The sequence below is a fragment of the Lolium perenne genome, chromosome 2 (genome assembly GCF_019359855.2).
Source record: "Lolium perenne isolate Kyuss_39 chromosome 2, Kyuss_2.0, whole genome shotgun sequence".
NCBI lineage: Eukaryota > Viridiplantae > Streptophyta > Magnoliopsida > Poales > Poaceae > Lolium > Lolium perenne.
This window is the reverse complement of record NC_067245.2, coordinates 200,579,019-200,604,548: the sequence shown is the minus strand read 5'-3', so window position 1 is coordinate 200,604,548 and position 25,530 is coordinate 200,579,019. Positions and strand designations below refer to the sequence as shown.

Below are 25,530 nucleotides of genomic sequence, written 5' to 3'. Positions count from 1 at the left end.
AGGTACAATTATTTCACCAATACGTAATCTCGCAAATCGTCTGGGTGGTGTAGTTGGTTATCACGTTAGTCTCACACACTAAAGGTCCCCAGTTCGAACCTGGGCTCAGACAAATTATTTTTTTTCTCTTTATTTATATTTTACTGATAATTGTGCATGTACATGTTGCAAAATGTCCGTTTCAATTTGTTTCATTTTCCAAACATTTTTTTTTTACTTTGGGGACGCTGCAAAGTATAAAAATAAAATCGACAAATACTCCTGAGGAAGGGTGAGGGGCTTCATAATAAATAAAATTATTACGAAGATACAAGTTCATAATGTGTATCATAGCCGATGCACCACTAAATGAATAGCTTATAAGAAGCTTAAGAACGGTAGAGCCTACATCAACCATTTTGAAAGTTATTTAAGGGACTTGTCTTAGTAGTTAAACAAAGTACACATCGCAACAATGACTTTATTCATTGCACAAAGAAATTATTTCTTTTTTTGGTGAAAAGGGATCTGTTCCTAGCTCCATTTCATAGAAAAGAAGCCTTACACGAGTTTAGTTTCGGAAACGAAAAGGAGCCTCACAAAGAAATGAACATCGAAGGCTTGAAGATTCAATAATTGCTTCTCCGATTTTAGTTTGAGTTATGTGCAATGAGAAAACATAATAAGTGAGAGCTTCCATCAACTTTCTGAGGGTTTAAACAAAATTGATGCTATGATGTGAAGTGGCTGAAACATCACCTCCTTCTAATTGTAGAAGATTTAAGAGCATCTTCACTCGCATCTGTCAAAGAAAATTGGAGCGCTTCAGACGTTTGACCATTCTTGACCACGCGGCTCAAAGCCTTCTTTTATCCAGTGTGGTTCAATATGGTGTCCGGCGCCTAGAGCCTATCCCGCTTCGGGATGCCAAACGCAACTAAAAGCGTCGTGGCAACTAGTGGGTCCACCTCGTCAGCGATAGTAACTGAAGCGGTGCGACTTTGCCTTAATGATGACGATAGTTTCCTAGGCAAAGCAGGCGAGACTTTTCGTCGGCGTTGCGCCTCCTCCACGCGTTGTCGTCGGTCGCCTTCTCGCGCCTTCTCCATCGCTTACAGCGCTTTCTCTCTGACTCTTCCCGCGCATCCATCGGCAGTAAAAGGCCGCATCCGCTCGCTGTCACCACCACAACCACCGACAATCCTTCCCTTCGCCTCCACGAGAACATGTCTCGTCGCGTTGCGTCCATCTACGCAATGATGAGCCGCACCAGCAACTGCCAGGCACCTTCACCACCGCATCCATCTCCGCCTCCTCTGCCCCTGGCCCACATCCCCGAGGTCCCCGAGCTCGACTTGTTTTTTCGAGGTTGACGACGATGTCCTCGAGGAGGACCCGGAGCTCGCAGCGTTGAACATGCAGTTCATGGATGACGCGTACCTGGAGGCGGCGTAGGAGGAGGCGACCCACACGACGTTCAACACAGAGCAGAGGCAACGGGAGGCAGCGGCCGCGGAGGAGGCGGACGACGACGACAACCTCGACGGCTGGAGAGACGATGGGCCTAACCCGGAGGAGAAGACGACGTAGAAGAGGGTCATCCTCGCGTCCTTCGAGTCGCTGAAGAAGACCGAGGACGACGCTCGTGCCCGCGAAGAAGCCAACGAGGAGCAACATCGCTGTGACATCAACGTCTCAATCCAACGGGCGCCGATATAGGAGGCGGACCGCTGCTTCTTCGCCGACGAGTGGCAGGGGCTTCTCAAGGACGTGGTGGAATGCTTAGCTCCTCGAGCCCGGAGGATGCGACGGCTCCAGGAGCGAAAGAGGGAGGGAGGTGGCGACGGGGTGGGATTGTCGAACGCCCCGAAGGAAAGCGAGTAGGCTAGGGTAGATCAACTAGCCGTTCTCATTCAAAATTATAAAATATAATTAAATTTGAATGTAAATTTTTATTTCGTGCTATTTAAATGTTTTGGGGTCTCCTTTAGGGAAATGGACGCCCCCTCCACACATTTAGTTTTTGTGTAGCGCACAAATGAGCATACTTATTAATGAAAATGTATACAAATGTGAAAAGTATCTATGGGATTTTGATAGTATAATATTTTAAAATACGATTTTATCTTATTTTTCGTGAAAATTCGGGGTCCAAGCAATCCAAGATCCAAACGACCGCGCTCATTTTTACCTCGCGAGAGGATCCACGTTTGGAGCGGCGTCAGTTCAGGGCTTCACGGGCCCCGTGCAGGCGGCGCGTGCCAAGAACACCTGGCGGCTGCAGCCGGAGCCTTGGGACACGCGGCAGGGAAATGGACAGAATCTCTCCGTGCTTCTCGTCCGGTCCCAATCCTCCTCGCTCCAACGACGGACGCAACGCCGGCGCCGCCCGACGCGCGATCGGAGAAGAGAGCGCCCTCGAGCAATGGAACGGCCCGCAAGGAAATCTTCCCGTCAGAGCAAGGTGTGTAAGGTTTCTTCACAACGTGCTGCTTCTTCTTCTGCTATACAGTAGATGTGTAGCTACGGGTTACCTCTAGTCCCCATATGGCCATGTTGGTTCACATCCTGGAAGTATTAAATGATCTATAGTTTCTAGGAGTTCTTTCGAGCATGCACAATCCGGAACATAGGACCGGAGAGATGGATCACATACATCTCCGCAAGTGGTGATGAGTGTGGAAATTTGGAATTCGATGGATCCCCATCCGCTGAATTGCAAATTATGTGATTGAACAGACAGAAAACATGTTTATTACCCTTTACATCTCTCCTCGTCTCCCTGAGAACTCAAACATCAGTAATAAAGTTACTAAAAAAAACGAACTGTAGTAATTCTGCTGGATTTTACTAATTTGATTTCACCCGACTAGCAAACTTGATACTGAAGATATCTTCATGACACAGAAAAAGGCTTGATTTTATCAGAGATTCAGAGATTTATGCCTTTACAGAGAGTACATCATCAGTAGAATAGAAATATTCTGTAAAATACTAATGTTCATGGTGAAATCTGGAGAGATGTAAGAGCAACTTCAGCAGATCAACGGTTCCACTTGGTTTGCGCCGCATATCAGATCCTGTATTCGAGGCCTGGACCATAAACATTTCACGGGGGCTCGTGAAATCATCGGTACGGCCGGTATATATAGAGGCTGATGGCTGATGCGGCGGGTACGGCTTAGAAACCCTACTTCCCCTCCGCCACAGTCGGGCCCACACTCCGGCGAGAGATTCCGCCGCATTCGCCGCACCACCTCACCCATCCCGGTCCCTAGATGCCTCACGGCGGTAGTTCCGGCAGGGGGGGCGACCGAATTGGGGTCCAGTATTCAGCAGACAGTGGAGCGCGCAAAATGGGTCTACTCCGAGGGCACGCAGAAGCGCACCGCAAGGCACTGGACCAACTGGTTCCTTGTGCTGCCGGGGAAGCTTGCCCCGTACGCCAATTCTAGCAAGGGGTCGTCTTCCGGTTGTCACCGCTGCCGCCGCCGCTCTCCTTCACCATCCAACGACGAGGTGACCTCGGACGAGGAGGAGGCGCCCGCGAGGCTGTTCGGCAACGGCGACTACATCCACAACGACGAGGAGAAGGCGGCCATGATCGAGGTGGCCCGCATCATCACCGAGGCGGAGGCGGCCGGGGGTGGAGGCGCAAGGAGGCCGACACCATCCGCCTGGTACACGCCTTCGAGGCCACCTAAAAGGAGGCTGCCGTCAAGCACGAGCTCGTCGTCCTCGACGACGAGTAGAGCTTGCCGTCCTCTGCCTCCGCCGCGCCTAAAGGTCCCGGTGAGGTATCCTGGGGCCTTTTTTTTGGTAAAAATAGGTTAGCAGCCACGTAGATTTAACTTTATCGCGCCGCTTTTGTAAAATCTATGTATATAGTTGAATTGCACCGACGAACTCGATCTACCGATGAACTCGTTGTTTAATTCTCTCGCGAAATTCGATTTTGAGTTTATCGGTTAGTATTTACGGGATCTGATCTGCATGAGCTCGAAATGCATGCGAAACTGATTTTTCGGTGCCTGGTATTCGCGATTTTACAAGCCCAATTTTAAGGGGAGGCAAGTGGCCTTTTAAGTTTCATCCAATACACCATTTACCACAGAAACATATTAGATATATGCTCACAGCAACACTAACAAGGGTGCCACTTGGGATGGTTCTCTCACGCAGTGGTGGATCTAGGTTGATAATATTGGGGGTGCCAAAGTTTTTTTTCGAGAGTAATAAATGGACCCAAATTTTGTGAAGATTACATCACAGATAGTATATTTTAGTGTAATTACCATCACAATTTCAACAAATAGTGTTAAATTGTGCAAATACCTAGTGTATTATAATTGGTATAAACTATTTTGCATTATTGGAGGGGGTGCCATGTCACCCCCACTAGATACGCCTCTGCTCTCACGAGCTCACAGCCGGTTGAGGTTTATTGGCAATTTGTGCCTATGTAAGCCACCACTGCCACAACGAATACCAGTGCGGAGGCTGAGCGTCAAATCTACCTCCCCATCTCTCTGCTGGCTTCCAGTTTCATACCTTCCTCCATCCTCCTTCTGTGTAAATGTCAGAGATCAACAACGCAGCGAAACCGAGTGTTATGAATAATTGGAATGGGTCAATCTACTTGCCTGCTCCGTCCTGGAGACCATCTTCATGAGGTCGCTCTCATCGAGCACCGCTTTAGCCTGCAGGCATGTAGAAAGGTCTAATCAAGGTACAGAGTAAGTTGTTCCATCTGTTTTTGAGATTCGTCTACTGCTTGCTTTTCCGTTGCTATTACAATTCAATCACGGAGTAGCAGGTCGCTGGGTCCTTAGCACATCAAGCATGAAAAAAGGTGGACATCTAGCAATAGCAGGCATTACGAACATTTGAGTCATGCATTTCTCTGATTAAGTTTCCTTCATTACACAGAACTGAACAGATAATAGCCTCTTGGCTGCTGCTTGACTACAGTGTGAACTTGATGATCCCAAAGGAGATCTGAATGGACACATCTGTTGGATGTGGTAAAACTAGTACTGAGTGCAAAGATGAATTAGAAACTTCTTGTTTGTATATTGGGACTCAACTTCTCTTTTACTGCGACGATCCTATCCGCCTTCAACTAAATCCACGCAGGATAAGGTGTGTTGAATTAAAATATGAATCCGAGGGCGCATCGAACTGCGACTCAGAATGTTTTAAAGCACCAAAAGATAGAAACCCACAACAAACCAAAATAATTGGCAATGCAGCCAGCTGAAATGCGCATTGATACTGAAAGAAACAGGACTAGTCATCTTCCTGTCACAAGTGACTGACCAAGAATCGTGAGGCAGAGCTTTGTTTGAATTTTTGTCCTAACAGTGCTACAAACGCACTCCCTTTACTAAGAGTGGAAACTATGTTGGCACAACTCCCATATCACCGTAAGACAGGAAAATTCATCGCGGACAGTGGAGGGCTTAGCAGGATCATACCTTCAAAAGGGGTAAATTTTGGATTTCTCGATAATTTTTTATCTATATTTGTGATTTCTCAAAAAAAAAAACTTTCGAACTGTTGAACCAATAACATAGGAGGTTGTACTATGAACATGTAATATTATGAATGATGGAGCATGTTTTCATAAAGGTAGTTCAAGACGTGAGTAGTGTTATATTAACGACAAGTGACTATCATGTTGCGTCAAACCCCTGTTCCATGTCAGACCTGTCAATGTTACATGTTCTGCTAAGTAATTTGACTATGAGCAACCCTAGCTTTCATGGAACATAAGTATCTGTCGAACTGAAAAAATGGCACAGAATCAGAAACGGGAAGAAAATGCTTTGGAGTCCTGTCTGAGATAGCCATGACTTGTTTGTTGTGTAGATCATTTATTAGCTTCCTACCCAAATGTACTTTCAAAGACTTCGTTGCATAGTTTTCCTTTGGATGCTTATTCAAGAATTTCAAATAAAGTATCATGTTACCTCAGGGTCTTTGAAAGCAACAGGGTAAGGTTAAACTTTGCTTTAAACAACTGGGGTATCCACGAATTTGAAATTTTCTTTTTTATTTAGCATTGATCACATGAAATTCATATTAAGAATCACACTCCATACAGATATTTATGTAGTTATTTTCATGTCCATTACTGCTGTACAACTATACCACACTGTGCATACCTTTCTTGCCTTTGTATTCCTTAGTGCATATTCCAGTTCTCTTTCAATTTTGCTAAGCTGTTCAATGGTCAACTGGGATATGCTTGATTCATCAATTGACCTGCAGATGGTTCATGTTAGTTAACATTTTGGATCAATTTGTAGTTGCCACGTGCAGAAGTAAATTTCAGTTATTACATGTCATCATTGCTTGGCCTTCTATCTATTGTTGTTACAGGAACTTGACAATCTTTACTTCTTCTCTGGAAAAGAAATGAGCATTAGCAGTACTAAAAATACTCTCAAACCAAAATGTCATACATGTGCATAATGTCTCATTTATTCAACACCGTCACCATGCAACTTCCAAATTTCTAAGAACTTATATCATGAATGAAAAGAAAGAAAATAAATGGTTACTGTTGTAGCAAGACTACATTGATATGCTCTTAGTAAGATATCTGTATCATCTGTATCAAAGCACTAAAAATAACTTTTGATGTCCAGTAGAGGGGATACAACAAAACTCTCTTAAAATGGTGGTTTAATGATGTTGGTGCTGTCCTTTGTGACCTCTTTAAGAAGGCTCCTGCCGTGTACTCTTTTTTGTGCTGCTGGCCGGTTCTGATAACGTTTGATGATGTTCTCCATACTGCAAAAAAGTTTTGTAAATGTGCAAAAGTTATTCAGAATAAAATGTACCAAGTATATCATTAAGAAAAAGGAGGCAGGAAAGCTACTACGAGGATGGACAATATAACAACTAAACTGATGCTCGCCTAGCTAGGTGTACTGTTTCTTGTTTTGTTTTCCTTAGTTGTGTTTCTTCGCCGTGCTTAGCCAGCGTAGGTTTTGTTCTGTTTTGGTTTTACAGTATCAGCTTTTGTACACCTTCTAATAATACAGAGCTGACAAAGGTTTGGAGAACAACTGCAAAGACCATCACTATCCAGTCTTACTGGGAACATGCTGGTTATCGGCAGTATGCCACCAGTTTTCAATTCCTCATACCCTTGATCACCTGCAGTTGTTTACTTGTTACCCGTAGGATGTTACCATTTCTGGAGAGATGTGAAGTCACCTGCACTCAACTGGAAATTACATCCCAAGCCCTTCAGAAGGCGGACCGTTATTCCATTTGGTCGTAACAAATAGCCGCGAAAAGGGGTATGAAGACTTCCACACAAGATAGGATTATGGGCAGTGCAGATTTTATTGCGTTTGTACCAAGTCAGAACCTGTGCTTTGGTTTATGTGGTATCTTGGAATTGGATGTATTGCAGATTTAGGTTATATTTGTGATATGTACCATCAATTTAATGTAATTCTACTTTCCTTGGCAGCAAAAGGTAAATGTTCCATTCTACGATGGGTTGCAGATGTTTGTTGCAAATGGACGCATATCACTATTTATAGGCTCTTTTGATTCATAGGATTTTCAACAGATTTACATATGATTGAGATCTTATGGGAGTTTCTCTGCGGAAGCCGTGTGTCATAGGGATAGGGTCATATCCTATAGAAAACAATCTCATAGAAATCATGTAGTGTAAACTTCATAGAAGAAAAGCTTTAGGTTAGACCTGGTAAATTTCTTCTCCACAATCAAAGAGAATTACTCCTAGTCATATATTTTCTCTATCCTATGGATCAAACAACAACATCGATGGGTTTTTTCAAGCATGTTGGGATAGGTTAGATATGAAGGGATAGGCTATTTATGAAACCCCAACATAACTACAAGAAAGCTGAAAGGAGAAGAATAGAGAAAAGAAGAAGGAATGAGAAAATTATAATTCTGACACATAGATTGCTGATTTTCATGCCCTACCATTAAGAGGTCCATTTCAATCCATAGTCTTTTTTTTACTGTCTCTGCTCATGCTAACTTTGGTCGCCCTTTGTCCTTCCTACTATTTTCCATACTCTTGAGAATACCACTAGTAACTGGTGTTTCAGGAGGTCTCCTGAAACACCATTCATCATCGTAGTAGCATGCGCATCTCGGCACCACTTATTTGTTAGATGTGTTGTTTTTAGTGGGCCAACATTCTGCTCTATACAACATCACGGGTTTGATAGCCATCCTATTGCCTTTTTAACTTTCATGAGACCTTGTCACATAGGATTCCACATGCTTGCCGCCACTTCATCAACCTATCTTGAGCATGTGGCGAACATCCTCATCGCCATCACCATTATTTTCAAACATTGATTCCCAAGTATTGAAAGGTGTCTCTTTAGGCACCATTTATCATTCTAAACTAACGTCTCCGTCTTTACACCCGACATCACTAAAATCGCATCTCCTATACTCGGTCTTAATTTTATGAAGTCTAATCCCCTTGGATTCCAAAATTTGCCTCCATATGTCTAGCCTCCTATGAATCAAAAGAGCCTTTAAATCCACTGGGGCACAAAAGAAGTTATAGACCTATTGTTACATTATGTATATATTGCTCGTCTTCTTTTCATTAGTTCAGATTTTTTGTTCTCTTGGTTGGTGTATCAAACTTAACATGGTATCAGTATCACATCATAGTTCTTTGGTTCAAGTCTTGGCTTTTGCAATTCAATGAAATTGTCCTTTGCACTCCTTTTGTCCAAGTATACGCCTTATTGACTAACTCTATTCACGTGTTGGCCTCCACGTATAGGACTTTTAAGTGATTCTATTCACATGTTGGCCTTATCGAGTCACAAGAGGCAATGTATGTGGATTGCCTAGAGATGCTAGAAACACTATTGTCCAAATACTATACTTCCATAAAAAGGAACTTAATCAAAGAGCGTCCATCAAGAAAAGGTGCACGCTAACAAACTCAACTAGAGTACTTCCATAACTGTGTATACCTCAAAATTTTGCCGAACCTAGGGTAAGCTGGAGGCCTGGAGGAACTAGATATCAATGCCCCTGTCTTTCATCCTTCTTTGAGTGTTGTTAAATAGATTGTCGTGCGTGCATCCATAATTGTGGCTTCCATCAAGGAGAAGCGCTATAGCCCACACTCTTCACCGTGACGGTCGATTATCAGGTAGAAAATGCTCTAAAAGGCATGTACGTGGGATTATTAAAGCCAACACCTCCAAGAATGACCAAATATTTTTTTTTTGGCTGACAATGTTAGAATTTTGGACAACCTACTTAATTAAGGAGGAGTTTGGTGCATTCTTCCCTCCTTTTGAAATCACCAAAAACTTCAAGACAAAGATGGAAATATTCTCAATTGAATGTGAATGGCTTGATACAGGGACATCCTATCCACCTTCGCAGAGCTTGCAAATTCACAGGAAAGAGGCTCGCCTATAGAGTAGGAGGACTTTAGCACTTGTAGTCATTCATCTTAAGGCAACTTGTAATATATTTTTGGTGAGGAGTTCGCATGTTAGTGGGTTTTAACTGAAATATTAGAAATTAGATGCGACCTTTGCCAAAAAGGACCTGTCCGGAAGGGACACCTCCAAACTTGCAACTCGTGCTTGTCCTTTCCGCTAATTATAAATACCATCATAATAGAGAGAATATACTTGATCATGATCCATTTTTTGTCTCCATACTTCATCAAGTAATGGTTTTGCATATTGATCCCTAGGATGACTATAGAAGGTTATCTCCTCTTAACAAGGAAACGAACATAACAAGCAAATTCCGTCCTAGAAGATGTTGTGTTTAAGGTATTTTCAAGATGACAGTGCATTGCAAACTTGACACGAACATTAGTCATGGTTTAATGATGCTAAATTCTCCCAATCTCCAGATTTTATGTGTAATACATGTGACACATCAAAGCTTTAAGGCCCTCGTTCCTTAAAACCGAAGGTGAACCATTCAACTTATTTAAACACATTCTATATAAGATATGTGGCTCTTCCAAACTATTAGCTAGACCTTTGAGGTGTTAAATGGTTCTAATAAACATATCTACACGATGATCCAATGTGTGCCTCTTAACAACAAGACAGATTATTAAATTAGATTATCATTATCTTGAACACACAATTAAATCAATTCAATGGACAACTCAATAGAATTATCCTCACATAGCTTCATTGTTTATTGTATGGCCCTATAGCTTGGATCGAAGTTCAACACTATGCCCAATGTGTCCAAGCTCAAATTGGTCTAGGTAAATTCCATATGAAGAGAATCAAGCTCACTACATGATCCTTAGTATTATATCGTAACTAACAAACCTTAATGTTGAGGTCATGCAATTTTACACTTTGTGTCTTTACTCAATTGTCACTTTATGCATATAAAGTACTTGCCTACAATTAGTAACTAAAAAATTCAACAAGTATCTCCTACATGTCATAATTTGGTTACATGTTGATACTACCACCCTAGCGTACATCAATGCTTCCTCATAGCAATATGGGATCTATATGTGAGGAATAGTTGTATTTTTTCAATCATAAATACCTTAAGATCCTAATATGTAGAGTTATCCCAGGACAATATGATATATATTCACCATGGACCATTTTTAGAAACTAGGAGCATTTTAATTAAGTACCATTAATAATGTCATGAAATCAATTGGAACCTTCGAGACATTCCCACCTCAAATGTAGGTAGCCAAGAATCTAAATTCCACGTTAAAAAAATTATGAAAGCTCGCCGATTCACTTACGTAATTCAAAGATGTCACAAAAATCTATAGCCATGTGTGGCCTAAAGTTGGATGATTTTGTTACACCTTTGTATTTTATTTTTATATACATGGCCACATATATTTTTAACATGTCGTCCACACATGAGTGGAATCACTTTTCGGTAACATGGTGGTAGTAGAAACTCACATACCTATGTAGTTAATACAAAAGAAGCCTGGTGACCGGGTGTATACGTGAGCACGCATCTATTGGTTGACACGTGTCACATCTAGCAATCCACTGTTACCATCATTGTTGGGTTAGCAAACCACATCAGCATTAACAACACTTTCAAATCACGTAGGACCAACCTTTTTGAATTCAAATAGTGGGCCAGATGCACTTTCAAATCATGTAGGACCCACGCCAAGTACGCTTAGCGATGGATAAGACAACGTCAAGGTAACATATCCAATTGACGATAACCGGATCTCAACGCAGATCGTGTGGCACCTAGAGGGTGCTCACGTATACACCTAGTCACCAAATCCCCTCTCGTAGTTAATATATGTAGTGTCCACATCTTTACTGCTACTTGATCACATAGGTTTGCTATGATCAGAATATAAAGGAAAAAAACATGTATAAACTCACTAAGTCGCTACATGACTTAAAATAGCTGGAGCAATTTTGGTACAACAGTCGCGGCTACTTAGACAATGATGATTTTCCCATGTATTTCAGTTGTAAGATCCTTAACATGGTTTTGCATCATCTCAATGTTTGTTGAAGATCTAAACATGAAAGTAAAAACATAGAATCTGTAGAAAAAATATGTGATCATCTAAAAGTTGAAACATGAGATTAATATTTTGGATAAAACCAGATTTTTCTTGGGAGTACAATTTGAGCAACTTCACTCAAGTTTGATGGTACACCATCCTTCCTAAATTTAGAAATTATCAATATGGAGATGTCATATTCGTGTAGCACCCTCATGGTTGTTTGACCTCTTGATGTAGACAAAGATTCATTTAGACTATGAGAAGATCAATAATAGATATTGTACCTGAAGTTCCATATTTCCATGCCATTGGACCTACCAAACACCATTGGTTGGCAATAAAGATGTCTTTCAATATTTTCAAGGCAGCAACGATCTTGGCCTATTGTTTCGATCGCTGAGAAAATCTAGGCTATGGTAATGTGGGATTAACTAATGCATACTGATATCTTATTCCCACAATCCCAAATCACATAAATGCTTTGTGTACCTACATAGTGGGATAAAAACCCAGTGATGTGTTCCAAACAAAGTCTCAGTCGCTACCTATGTTAATCATTGTGAAATAGAAGTCTTCATGTGAATACATGTGCTTCACAGAATGCAACCACATACATTCATTACTCATTTGGTATTGCTTCCACCGAATCATTAGCCATTATAAAAAAATGATTATCTTGTTGGTGTTGCACATATTCAAACTCAAACATGTCACATAAATAGCACTATTAGCAAGCATACTATTTCCAAATAGTTTTATCATCATTAACAATAAGAAAGCGGGTAGTTAACATCTTAGAGAAAGTCCAGTGGACTTGTCATCTCGCTCGGCCCATAGAAACTTGGCAAATTTTGGAAAAAGGGAAGTTCGAGCAACCTCTACAAAGGACATGGCAAAAATATTAAGATACCAAAGCAAATGCTTTGAGCAACACTTTTGTAGAGCGAGAGATGGATCAGCTCGAGCAATGACCTCCCTCCCACATCTACCCAGAGGCTCCCACGGTGAGCAGATCAACGATGTCCAATGTCATTCCAGCTACACCACTGCAATCAAGCATATGAGAGGAGAGGAGGATTGATTGAGTCAAAACCAAAGCCAGACGGATAAAGCGAGTGGAAAAGCTGCATCGAAGTCACCACGGCGAGTTGGCAATGTCGCCTCATTCTGCCATGTGAGGAGACGAGGAGCTCATCTCTTTGTTGCTCGCTACATCCCAAGTGAGGAGGTCGACGCCCGATGAGGAGCTCTAGAAGGTTGCATCCTTCTGCCAACACGTGGAGAACATGAAAGGCAGAGAGGGTAGAGAGACACTAATGGAGAACCGACACCGCTAGGAGAAACAAGGCGATACAAGGGGACGGGGCAAAAAATGTAGGTTTCCTTCCTATTCAAGTGATGAGAATGCCAAGGGAAGATGGGAAGACCAAGGGATTGAGAGAGAAGAGCTTCGTAGTTATGAAGAACTAAAATCTATATTTTGGTGGAATATAGAGAGTGGTAGACATTTTTGGAGAGACTCTTCAAATGAAGATATGAAGAGGCAATTTTGTAGACAACACTGGACTTCACTAGTATAGAGCGACGCAAACGACACCTTGATACGTCTCCGACGTATCGATAATTTCTTGTGTTCCATGCCACATTATTGATGATATCTACATGTTTTATGCACACTTTATGTCATATTCGTGCATTTTCTGGAACTAACCTATTAACAAGATGCCGAAGTGCCGATTCTTTGTTTTCTGCTGTTTTTGGTTTCAGAAATCCTAGTAAGGAAATATTCTCGGAATTGGACGAAATCAACGCCCAGGATCCTATTTTGCCACGAAGCTTCCAGAAGACCGAAGAGGAGACGAAGTGGGGCCACGAGGTGGCCAGACTATAGGGCGGCGCGGCCCAAGCCCTGGCCGCGCCGACCTATAGTGTGGGCCCCTCGTGTGGCCCCCTGACCTGCCCTTCCGCCTACTTAAAGCCTCCGTCGCGAAACCCCCAGTACCGAGAGCCACGATACGGAAAACCTTCCAGAGACGCCGCCGCCGCCAATCCCATCTCGGGGGATTCAGGAGATCGCCTCCGGCACCCTGCCGGAGAGGGGATTCATCTCCCGGAGGACTCTACGCCGCCATGGTCGCCTCCGGAGTGATGAGTGAGTAGTCTACCCCTGGACTATGGGTCCATAGCAGTAGCTAGATGGTTGTCTTCTCCCCATTGTGCTTAATTGTCGGGTCTTGTGAGCTGCCTAACATGATCAAGATCATCTATCTGTAATTCTATATGTTGCGTTTGTTGGGATCCGATGAATAGAGAATACTATGTTATGTTGATTATCAATTCATGTCTATGTGTTGTTTATGATCTTGCATGCTCTCCGTTACTAGTAGATGCTCTGGCCAAGTAGATGCTTGTAACTCCAAGAGGGAGTATTTATGCTCGATAGTGGGTTCATGTCTCCGTGAATCTGGGGAAGTGACAGAAATCTCTAAGATTATGGATGTGCTGTTGCCACTAGGGATAAAACATTGGTGCTATGTTCGAGGATGTAGTTACTGATTACATTACGCGCAATACTTAATGCAATTGTCTGTTGTTAGCAACTTAATACTTTGGAGGGTTCGGATGATAACACGAAGGTGGACTTTTTAGACATAGATGCATGCTGGATAGCGGTCTATGTACTTTGTCGTAATGCCCAATTAAATCTCACAATACTCATCATAATATGTATGTGCATGGTCATGCCCTCTCTATTTGTCAATTGCCCAACTGTAATTTGTTCACCCAACATGCTGTTTATCTTATGGGAGAGACACCTCTAGTGGACTGTGGACCCCGGTCCAATTCTCTTTACTGAAATACAATCTACTGCAATACTGTTCTACTGTTTTCTGCAAACAATCATCATCCACACTATACATCTAATCCTTTGTTACAGCAAGCCGGTGAGATTGACAACCTCACTGTTTCGTTGGGGCAAAGTACTTTGGTTGTGTTGTGCAGGTTCCACGTTGGCGCCGGAATCTCTGGTGTTGCGCCGCACTACATCCCGCCGCCATCAACCTTCAACGTGCTTCTTGACTCCTACTGGTTCGATTAAACCTTGGTTTCTTACTGAGGGAAACTTGCCGCTGTGCGCATCACACCTTCCTCTTGGGGTTCCCAACGGACGTGTCAACTACACGCATCAAGCAAATTTCTGGCGCCGTTGCCGGGGAGATCAAGACACGCTGCAAGGGGAGTCTCCACATCCCAATCTCTTTTACTTTGTTTTTGTCTTGCTTAGTTTTATTTACTACTTTGTTTGCTGCACTAAATCAAAACACAAAAAAATTAGTTGCTAGTTTTACTTTATTTGCTATCTTGTTTGCTATATCAAAAACACAAAAAAAATTAGTTACTTGTTTTACTTTACTTAATATCATGCATGTTTTTATTTCACTAGTTAAGCATAATGGAAAACAACAAAAATATGAGAGATCTTTATGAACTTTATCTTGAATTAGGACATGATGTGTTTGAAGAGAGAATTAAAAAACCCATGGAACTTTATATGCATGCTAATGGGAATGTTATTACTATGAATGCTTTGAACACCATTGTTGCTAATGCTATGGAAAATTCTAAGCTTGGGGAAGCTGGCTTTGATGAGCATGATCTTTTTAGTCCACCAAGCATTGAGGAGAAAATTTTCTTTTATGATTACAATATGCCTCCTATATATGATGATAGCCACTTTGTTGAATTTGCTCCCACTACAACTAATAAAATTGATTATGCTTATGTGGAGAGTAATAATTTTATGCATGAGACTCATAATAAGAATGCTTTATGTGATAGTTATATTGTTGAGTTTGCTCATGATGCTACTGAAAATTATTATGAGAGAGGAAAATATGGTTGTAGAAATTTTCATGTTACTAAAACACCTCTCTATGTGCTGAAATTCTTGAAGCTACACTTGTTTTATCTTTCTGTGCTTGTTACTTTGCTCTTCATGAACTTGTTTATTTACAAGATTCCTATGCATAGGAAGCATTTTAGACTTAAATGTGTTTTGAATTTGCCTCTTGATGCTCTCTTTTGCTTCAAATACTATTTCTTGCGAGTGCATCATTAAAACTGCTGAGCCCATCTTAATGGCTATAAAGAAAGAACTTCTTGGGAGATAACCCATATGTTATTTTGCTATAGTATTTTGTTTTTATTTTGTGTCTTGGAAGTTGTTACTACTGTAGCAACCTCTCCTTATCTTAGTTTTGTGTTTTGTTGTGCCAAGTAAAGTCGTTGATAGTAAAGTTCATACTAGATTTGGATTACTGCGCAGAAACAGATTTCTTTGCTGTCACGAATCTGGGCTGTTTTCTCTGTAGGTAACTCAGAAAATTATGCCAATTTACGTGAGTGATTCTCAGATATGTACGCAACTTTCATTCAATTTGAGCATTTTCATTTGAGCAAGTCTGGTGCCTCGATAAAATTCGTCAATACGAACTGTTCTGTTTTGACAGATTCTGCCTTTTATTTCGCATTGCCAGTTTTGTTATGTTCGATGGATATTTCGATTCCATTGACTTTCAGTTGCTTTGTGCAATGTCCAGAAGTGTTAAGAATGATTATGTCACCTCTGAACATGTTAATTTTGATTGTGAACTAACCCTCTAATGAGTTGTTCTAAGTTTGGTGTGGAGGAAGTTTTCAAGGATCAAGAGAGGAGTATGATGCAATATGATCAAGGAGAGTGAAAGCTCTAAGCTTGGGGATGCCCCGGTGGTTCACCCCTGCATATTCTAAGAAGACTCAAGCGTCTAAGCTTGGGGATGCCCAAGGCATCCCCTTCTTCATCGACAACATTATCAGGTTCCTCCCCTGAAACTATATTTTTATTACATCACATCTTATGTGCTTTGCTTGGAGCGTCGGTTTGTTTTTGTTTTTGTTTTTGTTTTGTTTGAATAAAATGGATCCTAGCATTCATTGTATGGGAGAGAGACACGCTCCGCTGTAGCATATGGATAAGTATGTCCTTAGGCTCTACTCATAGTATTCATGGCGAAGTTTCTTCTTCGTTAAATTGTTATATGGTTGGAATTGGAAAATGATACATGTAGTAAATTGCTAAAATGTCTTGGATAATGTGATACTTGGTAATTGTTGTGCTCATGTTTAAGCTCTTGCATCATATGCTTTGCACCCATTAATGAAGAAATACATAGAGCATGCTAAAATTTGGTTTGCATATTTGGTCTCTCTAAAGTCTAGATAATTTCTAGTATTGAGTTTGAACAACAAGGAAGACGGTGTAGAGTCTTATAATGTTTACAATATGTCTTTTATGTGAGTTTTGCTGCGCCGTTCATCCTTGTGTTTGTTTCAAATAACTGTCGTTGCCTAATCGACGGTACCTCGGAGGAGGGATCCTCACGATGGGGAGAAGAAGTAGGGGCCATAGGGCGGAGTGCACACGGGACGGTGGTACGCGAGTTACCCAGCTTCGGAACACCTGCACGATGACAGGGCCTACTGCTGCTTGTCTGGAATTATCTGGGCGCTTTCGCGTTGTTACAATGAGTTGTGGTTGTGCCTCTAGGGCTCCCGGGATCCGGCTTATAAAGGCGCACGGATCTAGGGTTTACATGGAGAGTCCTAGCCGGATTACAGATAGCCTAGCTACGGTACAATATCTTGCCGTGCACGCCACGGATCCGCCTCCCATACACGTCGTACTGGATCCGGGTTCCTCGTGGACCTCCATGGATCCGGGTTACTCCTATGTCGGTACGGATCCGGCCTGCTGATCCTGGGCTGGACTTCTTCCTTCATGATCAACGACAATCGGGCCGCCCGATGGGCCACATGCCTCATCACCGTCTGTGGGCCACCCGGGCTTGCCGGATCTAGGCACTGTCGATGGTACACCCATGAAGTATACCCACAACAGTAGCCCCCAGAGTTCTCCGAGTTTCACCTGCAGTTTCCGCCATGCTTGTTCCTTAGGTTTCCGGCATCGTCGGCAACGCGGAGAAACTTGAAGAGCTCCAACTTTGCATTTTCTTCTTTTTCCAACTTACAGCCGGAAAATGCTCTCATCCTGCGGGACTTCACCCATCGACGTTCCAAAGAACATTTCCGGGTTACTCCCTGCGCGCGAACGAGAGCCAACTTATCTTCACGCACTTTCCCGGAATCTTAAAAGACTCAAACGGTTCCGCCAATTCTGGCGCCATTTTTGCGCGATTCGCACAGTAACTTATCTCTAGCCATTTTTACCGCTAGGGTTTGGGACACGTGTCACGCATCCAACGGCGCGACGCTTGCGTTCCGACCACAGGATGCGGAACACGAATCTTATCCCCTCAGCCTATAAATATCAGCCGTTGACCCCTTTACCCCATTCACCCCCTATTCATCTCTCTGCCGAGCGCCGCCCGTGAGCCCTTCCTCCGCCGCGCCGGAACCTGCCGGAAAGTCACCGGAGCATCGCCGGAACGAGCCCTCCGCCGCAGTGTTCTTCGTGTTCTTAACTCCGGCGAGCCACCGCACGGAAAACTCGCCGCCGATCAGCTCCGTCCACCGCACGCACCATTACGGTAACCTTCGAGCTTTACTTTCGCGCCGTTGTTGGTAGGGATGAACTTGGGGAAGACAACGTGGGATCCGACTAAGAAAAGTTTCCGCCAACCTTTTTCTTCAGATGTCTTCAACGACTCCGCCTCCGAGCTCGGAGCCAATCATGGCGACGCCAATCTCCTCCGCCCCTCCTCCCTTTGTCCCAATCAGGCTGGATCCTTCAAAGGATTCCGGCAAGGAGACTGAGGGGACCTCCGCTCACCCGGAGAAAACCTCCGGGGCGGGCCAGTCGGAGCAGCAAACAGAAGAAGCTGCCAAGAAATCGAAAGCTCGGAAGCGCGACTCCGAAGCTAAGGGAAAATGGTGGCCCTGCACCACCACCGAGATGGAATTGAAGAATCTCGAGTCGGAGGGCTTCCTGCAACCCGGAAGCTGGAGGTCAGTTCCTAATGAACCTGCTCCGGCTCCAAGGGACGACGAGATGGTGCTGACGAAGGCACTAGTGGAGCGCAGATTTTCATTTCCGCCTTCGGATTTCTTCCGGGAGATTCTGAAGACGTATGGACTCCAACCCCACAACATATCTCCGAACAGCGTGCTCGCCATCAGCAACCACGTCGCTCTCTGCGAAGGCCACCTCCGGGTAACTCCAGAGCTTTCCCTCTTCCAATACTATTTCTCTGTCAAGAAGGAGAAGATCCGCCAAACTTCCGAGTTGGCGACTTGCGGATCTGTCACCTTCATCATCCGCCCGGGCCGCGTCTACCCCCCCACCGACCGCCACGAATCCGCGAGATACTGGTCTGGGGGTTTCTTCTATCTGAAGGACGTCTCCGACCCCGCGAGCGACAAGAAGCTACCACCTTTCAAGAACTGCCCCGCCACCGAGCTTCCGTCATGGACGCACTGCCCCCACTTCTCCGACTCGCCTCAGCTGACCCGCGCTGTCAGGCGGATCTGCAAGCTCACGGAGGAGGGGCTGACGGGGAAAGACCTAACCCTCTCCTGGTTCACGAAGCGGATCCAGCCGCTGCAACATAGAGACCGCCTGATGTTTGAATACACAGGGCGCGACGATCCGATGCGCGCCACCAAGGATAATCTCTCCGCCGACGCCATCGACAAGAGGATCCGGGTCCTCATCAAAATCCCACGTGAACTCCACGTTCACGTATGCAACAAAGACATCCACACGGAGGGATCCGGTACTGCGGTACGTCGTCTTGACTTTGGTTTATCGTTTTTCTTCAAACTTTTGGCTAAGTGTAACTTTGAACTAGCTCGAGGCGCTTGAGGAAAATGAGCTCGGAACTCTCCTCCGAGTCCCATCCACCGGCCACGCGGATCCGGAAGCCACGTCAGAGGCGGAAGCTCCTGAAGCTCCACGTCCCGCGAAGAGGAAGAAGCCAGCCCCTTCCAGCCCTTACGCGAAACGCCCCCGCGAAACGCTCAGCATCGCGGCTACCCGGAAAGCTGAGGCGGAAAAGAAGCGCCTCGCGCTGATTAATACCAGCAACAAAGGGCAGCCTGCCATCCAGCACTTTTTCAAGCCTTCCGGGTAAGCGTCTTCTTCCGAGACCCAAGTTCTGGTTTAACACTCGCTCTTATATTTGTATGTTTTTCCTGAAGTTCCGGAAGCCAGCCTCCCAAGGCCCCAAGGGTCATCAAGAAGAAGGCCAAACCATCTCCGGCTTCTTTCCCTATCACTCCTGAGGTGGAAGTTCCGCCCAAGGCTTCTTCTGCCAGCAAGCCGGATCCGAAGGACATCATTGACCTTGATGACCTTCCTGAAGACCCTGCTCACCATGGCGACTCCGCCCAGGGGACTTCCTCACCCATTCCTCCACCAGATCAACCAAGTTCCGCTTTCGCGGGGCCTACTGATGAAGAGCAAGAGCAAAAGGTCAAGCTTCTCCAAGTTACCAATGCGACCCGAGTCACCCTCGAGCCAACTCCGTCCCTCCAAAAACTTACCCTCGCAGAGCGTCACGCGGAAGTTTCCGCCATGCTGAACAAGGTATGGGGGAAGCCGGAGGAGGAGGTGGGTTATCTCGCCGAGCTGGAAGACAGCCTGAAGGAATTTTTCGCCAAGCACAAGGAAGTGCGGCAGGTAATACTAGCCCCCAAGCATTGGGTGATATAGTTCCGTGTAACATGTATTAGCCAATGCTTTCTCAAAATGTACTGTTAGGCGGAAATTTGAAATTTTTATCCAAGTCTTTGAAATCTTCGCCAGCCCCCCAGATTTTAATATCCGACTAACTCTCTGCTGCTTCTCAGTCCACGCGGAAACTGCACGAAGATTTGCGCATACACGTGCTGGAGCAAATCACGGAGATCGAGGGGCTGCGCCAACACGCGGAAAATAGCCGAAAGGCTATCCAGCTGCTTGAGACCCGACTTCAAGGTACGAGATCCGGATCTTCACTTTTTTGTACTGACAGTTGTTCAGGGTGCATAATATGTTCAACTCTGCTTTCAGAAGAAACTGCCAAGCATTCCTCGCTTGATGAACTATCTGCCAAGGTCAAGGTGCTTGAGGCGGAGAACGAGTCCCTCAGAAACTTCATGAAAGAATCCTCAAGCAAAGAGACTGAGGCGAGGAAGGAGCTCTCCGAGAAGCATGCCCGTGAGCAGGCGGAGCTGATTGACAAGCTGGAGAAAAGCCAGGGCCGCGTGATCTCCACAATTGCCAAGAACAAAGCCCTGGAAGCGGAGGCGGAAGCCATTGACAAGCTTATCTTCCGTAAGCATTTTTCCGCGTCGTTGCTCCGACCACCTTGCATGTTTTCTCTGACGGAACTGAACCTCTTTCTTTCACAGCAAGCCTTGGCTTTGAGTGGACAAAAGATTCAAACCTGACGAGGACGGAGGCGTACGATGAAGCGCGGATGTCAATTGATGCGCTGTTTGAAGCCTGTCGCGGAATCGCCACGGCTCTGTCGCTAAAGAAGGCCAAAACCACAGTCATCGATACGATGACCAAACTTATGCGACAGGTGCCGGAGTTCATCAAGGACTGGCAGAAGTCTTCAGCGCGCGGAGCCGCCTCCTTAGTCCTGGCCACCTGCAAGGCTTTCTTCCCCTCACTCAACCTGGCGCAAGTTGCACGCGGAGCCCCCGAGAGTTCCGACATGAGCGCCCTCCTCGCGGAAACTGAAGGCTATGAAGAGCTGTTTGTCAGGCGAGTGGATCACTCGTTACGGTACAACAAGCACAATCTGCCCGAAGGTTTTTCCAATGCGAGAGGAGGAAGCGGCGAGTGAGTATTATGGGGAAGGATCCGGGTCCAGCAGCGAGCACTCCGGAGAAAATTCGAGACGACTCTGAAGCCGGATCTGGTGGCAGCGACAACGGCTCCAGCTACCAGCAATCTGAAGAGGAGGACTCCGAGTAGAGTTCCTGTTTGAAACAATGAAACAAGTTGCATCATTTTGGCCCCAGCGAGGGTTTGTAATAAGACTAAATTCTTAAGTAGCTAGGAACGAAACGATTATGCATGGGGCGGAAACACTTATCCTGCTATCCGTTAAATATTATGTGCATGTTTCGTTTTATGTCGGAAAGCAAGTGCTGACTTCGTTATTTTCTGGCTTGCCCGCTTGACCTTCCACGAGCCGGAAAACCTTAGCCGGAAACGCTCGCCAGCGGCGACGAAGCCCAATGGCAGTCCGTCCATAACCGCGGAAACAAGCCCCCAGGCATAGGTGCCGGAAATCGCTACTAGGAATCCACGAGTTCGCAACAGATAACAACTTAATCAGAAAACTTAAGCTTACGTCCTAAAGGACGATTTTGAAAATCCCAACTTTCATACACGCCTAGGCGGAAATATCCAGCTCTGCGGTTTTAGTCGGAAAAAACATACACGATCTAAAATGAACAAGTAAAGGAGGTAAAAGACTCAAAGAGTGAACCATAAGCTTTATTTCATTGATCATGTATAACTATTACAGAGTTTAGAACTCGGAAAATATATGCTAAGTGTAGAAAGGACGTAGCTGTGCAATGTTCCAAGGGCGATCTGTTTCATCGTAGATGTCATCCGGATCCTCGCGCTTGCGTTTCCGGTGCCAGTTAGCAGGTCTATCCCTTAGCTCACGGAAATCAACAAGGTAGTACGACCCGTTATGGAGCACTTTGCTAACGACGAAGGGTCCTTCCCATGGAGATTGCAGCTTATGGTCTTTCACCTGTCGAAGGCGGAGGACCAGGTCTCCTGCCATGAAGGAGCGTTTCCGAACTCGACGACTGTGATAACGTCGGAGCTTTTGCTGGTAGATGGCGGATCTCTGGTCTGCTAAGTTCCGAGCTTCCTCGATCAGGTCCACAGATAGCTGTCTGGCCTCGTCAGCTGTTTCTTCATTGTAGGCGGAAACTCGCGGTGAATCGTGGATGATGTCGGAGGGAAGCACGGCTTCGGATCCGTATACCAGGAAAAAAGGGGTAAACCCGGTCGATCTGTTTAGGGGTAGTTCGTAAACTCCACAGAACAGCTTCCAACTCATCAGCCCAAGCTCCAGCTGCTCGTCGCAGCGGTCCTTCAAGGCGTGGTTTAATTCCTGATAATATTAGGCCGTTAGCCCTTTCAACCTGACCATTGGACTGTGGGTGAGCCACAGATGCGAGGTCTAGTCGTATCCCCATTGTTTCACAATAATCCCTCAATTCTCCTTGAGCGAAGTTCGTGCCATTATCTGTGATTATGCTGTGTGGGATGCCGAATCTCATCACGAGGCTGCAGACGAATTTTAGTGCCGTAGCACCATCGGCTTTTCTCACTGGCTTAGCCTCGATCCATTTGCTGAACTTGTCAACAGCGACCAGGAGGTACTCAAAACCGCCAGGAGATGATCTTTTTAACTTACCAACCATATCGAGCCCCCAGACCGCAAATGGCCAGGTGATAGGTATGGTCTTCAGCTCTTGGGCTGGAGCGTTCGGTTGAGTAGCGTAGTACTGACAACCTCGGCAGGTCTTGACTATTTTATCAGCGTCTTCTTTAGCTGTAAGCCAATAGAAACCTAACCGAAAAGCTTTTGCAACGAGTGATCTGGGAGCGGCGTGATGCCCGCAATCCCCTGCGTGGATCTCTCTGAGGATTTCAATGCCATCTTGATTGGAGACGCATTTAAGAAATACCCCTGCTGCACTTCGTTTGTAGAGCTGTCCATCAACTATTGTGTAGGTTCTTGCTCGTCTGACGATCTGTCGTGCGAGGACCTCGTCCTCTGGCAACTTCTGATCGATGAGGTAGTCCAGGAAAGGCTGTGTCCAAGCCGGAATGATAGCCATCACTTCCCTAGCCGGAGATACTGCCACCTCTGGGTTTTCCGGGTTAGCGCCCTTAACTGAGGGTATCCGGAGATGCTCCAGGAAAATGCCAGGCGGAATTGGTTTCCTGCCGGATCCGAGCTTGGATAGCATGTCTGCCGCTGTGTTATCGTCTCTCCTGACGTACTTGACTTCGTATCCGAGGAAGCTCTTGGCGATCTCGTCAACTTCGTCTCTGTAGGCCGCCATGACGGAATTTCTGGCGTTCCAGGTTCCGGCTACTTGTTGTGCCACCAGGTCGGAATCTCCACAGCATATGATGTGCTTGATCCCAAGTTCCTTAGCGATGCGCAGACCGTGTAATAGAGCCTCATATTCCGCCATGTTGTTAGTAGCTTCGAAGTGGATCTGCAGAACATACTGCAGTTCTTCTCCGGTAGGGGACTTCAGGGTGACTCCGGCTCCTGAGCCTTGATGCTGCTTGGATCCGTCGAAGTGCATGACCCATGTCTCTGGTTCCGGCTCCAGACTTGCATCCGGAGCTTCTGTCCAATCTGCAACGAAATCTGCCAGAACCTGGGATTTTACCGCAGTCCTTGGCTTGTAAGCGATGTCGAAGGCGGATAATTCGATGCCCCATTTAGCCGTACGTCCTGTTGCGTCAGCGTTGTTGAGAATTGTTGACAGCGGAGCCTTGCTCACGGCCACATTCTTGGATGCTCTTGGAAATAATGCCTCAACTTCCGGCTGCCTAGGAACACGCCATAAGCTAGTTTCTGAAAGTGAGGATATCTCTGTTTTGATTCCGTCAGCACCTCGCTAATGTAGTAGACAGGTCTCTGGACGTCATATTCATGACCTTCTTCCTTTCGCTCCACCACGATGACGAGGCTGACGACTTTGTTGGTAGCTGCCAGATAAAGGAGCATTGGCTCTGACTCTACTGGAGCTGCCAAGATAGGAGGGGAGGTAAGTATTTCCTTCAACCCTCGAAGAGCTGCGTCGGCTGCGTCATCCCAGACAAATTTGTCTGTTTTCTTCAGCAGCTTGTACAGAGGTAATGCCTTCTCGCCAAGACGGCTAACAAACCTACTGATTGCTGCGACACAACCAGTTAGTCGTTGCACATCTTTGAGACAAGTTGGCCTTTTGATACACAGAATTGCCTTGATCTTTTCCGGGTTAACCTCAATGCCCCTGTGAGAGACTATGAAGCCAAGGAGTTTTCCGGCTGGCACGCCAAAGACGCACTTCAGCGGATTCAACATCATCTTGTACCTGCGGAGGTTGTCGAAGGTTTCCGTGAGATCGCTGATCAAGTCGGATCCTTTCCGGGTCATGACCGCGATGTCGTCGACGTAAGCGTGCACGTTCCGGCCAATTTGGTCCTTCGAGCACCGCTTGCATCGTACGTTGGTAGGTAGCACCTGCATTTTTCAAACCAAAGGGCATAGTAACATAGCAGTAAGTACCGAACGGGGTAATGAATGAAGTCGCCTTTTGGTCGGATTCCTTCATCCGGATCTGATGATACCCGGAATACGCATCAAGAAAACACAGAAGTTCCGCCCCTGCCGTCGAATCAATGACTTGGTCAATGCGCGGCAAGGGGAACGGATCCTTCGGGCAATGTTTGTTCAAGCCAGAGTAATCGATGCACATTCTTAGTATTTCAGTGTTCTTTTTGGGTACAAGGACGGGATTCGCGACCCAATCGGTATGGATAACTTCTATTACAAAACCTGCTTGTAGTAACTTTGCTAGTTCCATTCCTATGGCGCGGCGCTTCTTATCTCCAAAGCGTCGCATAGCTTGCTTCACTGGTTTGGCCCCCGGATTTATGTTGAGGTAGTGCTCGGCGAGTTCCCTAGGTACTCCGGACATGTCAGAAGGTTGCCATGCGAAGATATCCACGTTAGCGCGGAGGAACTCGACGAGCGCGCTTTCCTATTTGGGGTCCATGTTGGCTCCGACTGAAACCTGCTTGGAAGAGTCACCTGGGATGAGGTCATGCTTCTTGGTTTCTATCGCGGGCTTGAAGGAGGTTTTCTGCTCGGAGATTTGCTTCTTGGTGGTCTGCATCTCAGTCGGATCCACCGCGGCTCTGTAGCCTTTCAGCTCTTCTCCGGATATCACAGACTCTGCGAAGGCGGCTTCACCTAACTCGCACTCATGAGCCT

The 25,530-nt window shown here is 45.4% G+C and overlaps 2 protein-coding genes and 1 non-coding gene across 3 annotated transcripts in view; 2 read left to right on the top strand and 1 right to left on the bottom strand.

Annotated features, from left to right (window-relative positions):
• Nucleotides 1-38: 38 nt before the first annotated feature.
• TRNAV-CAC (transfer RNA valine (anticodon CAC)) lies at nucleotides 39-112 on the top strand. Its single transcript has one exon. It is a non-coding gene; the product is annotated as a tRNA-Val (tRNA).
• A 4,083-nt stretch (nucleotides 113-4,195) lies between these two features.
• LOC127324207 (MADS-box transcription factor 18-like) overlaps nucleotides 4,196-25,530 on the bottom strand; it is a 56,846-nt gene continuing 35,511 nt past the window's right edge. The window contains exons 2-5 of the mRNA XM_071826413.1: nucleotides 6,699-6,777; nucleotides 6,324-6,388; nucleotides 6,147-6,246; nucleotides 4,196-4,679 (exon numbers count right to left, since the gene is read on the bottom strand). Of these exons, the coding sequence (XP_071682514.1) occupies nucleotides 4,590-4,679; nucleotides 6,147-6,246; nucleotides 6,324-6,388; nucleotides 6,699-6,777 (334 nt within the window). The 3' untranslated portion in view covers nucleotides 4,196-4,589. The remainder of the gene's footprint in view (nucleotides 4,680-6,146; nucleotides 6,247-6,323; nucleotides 6,389-6,698; nucleotides 6,778-25,530) is intronic.
• On the top strand, nucleotides 20,354-21,342 carry LOC139835081 (uncharacterized). Its single transcript, XM_071825065.1, has 2 exons — nucleotides 20,354-20,822; nucleotides 20,900-21,342. The coding sequence occupies exons 1-2, from the start codon at nucleotides 20,645-20,647 to the stop codon at nucleotides 21,340-21,342; spliced, it is 621 nt and encodes a 206-aa protein (XP_071681166.1). The 5' UTR covers nucleotides 20,354-20,644.

Excerpts from the sequence above, each read along its gene's own strand:
- LOC139835081 (XM_071825065.1), top strand. The coding sequence starts at position 20,645 with ATGAAAGAATCCTCAAGCAAAGAGACTGAGGCGAGGAAGGAGCTCTCC. Across the intron at positions 20,823-20,899 it reads CATTGACAAGCTTATCTTCC|CAAGCCTTGGCTTTGAGTGG; the intron begins GTAAGCATTTTT and ends TTTCTTTCACAG.